The following is a 207-nucleotide window of genomic DNA, read 5'->3' on the forward strand; positions in this document are numbered from 1 at the left end:
GGCGGTGCCGGGCTGGCACGTCAACCGCCCCCTGCGCTGCTCTCTCCCGCCGTGCTTTGGGCACGTAGAGGGCCATGTCTGGCTTCCTGCGGCGTGGCCGGCCACCCTCCGCATCCTGCTGCATGATGCCACCGCTGCCTGCCAAGGAGAGACAGCGTCACTGCCATGTCTGTGCCCCAGCGACCCCACAGCCAGCCCCTGCCCAGG

General features: G+C 70.5%; 1 protein-coding gene across 1 annotated transcript in view; it reads right to left on the reverse strand.

Moving 5' to 3' along the window:
- The window catches only part of LOC104506046 (coiled-coil domain-containing protein R3HCC1L-like), a gene marked incomplete at both ends in the record, with an annotated part of 5630 nt that extends 5492 nt beyond the window's left edge, over window positions 1–138 (reverse strand). The window contains one exon of the mRNA XM_010146852.1: window positions 20–138. Within this exon, the coding sequence (XP_010145154.1) occupies window positions 20–138 (119 nt within the window). The remainder of the gene's footprint in view (window positions 1–19) is intronic.
- Window positions 139–207: the final 69 nt, after the last annotated feature.

Source organism: Eurypyga helias, unplaced genomic scaffold (assembly GCF_000690775.1).
Source record: "Eurypyga helias isolate BGI_N326 unplaced genomic scaffold, ASM69077v1 scaffold28302, whole genome shotgun sequence".
Classification (NCBI taxonomy): domain Eukaryota; kingdom Metazoa; phylum Chordata; class Aves; order Eurypygiformes; family Eurypygidae; genus Eurypyga; species Eurypyga helias.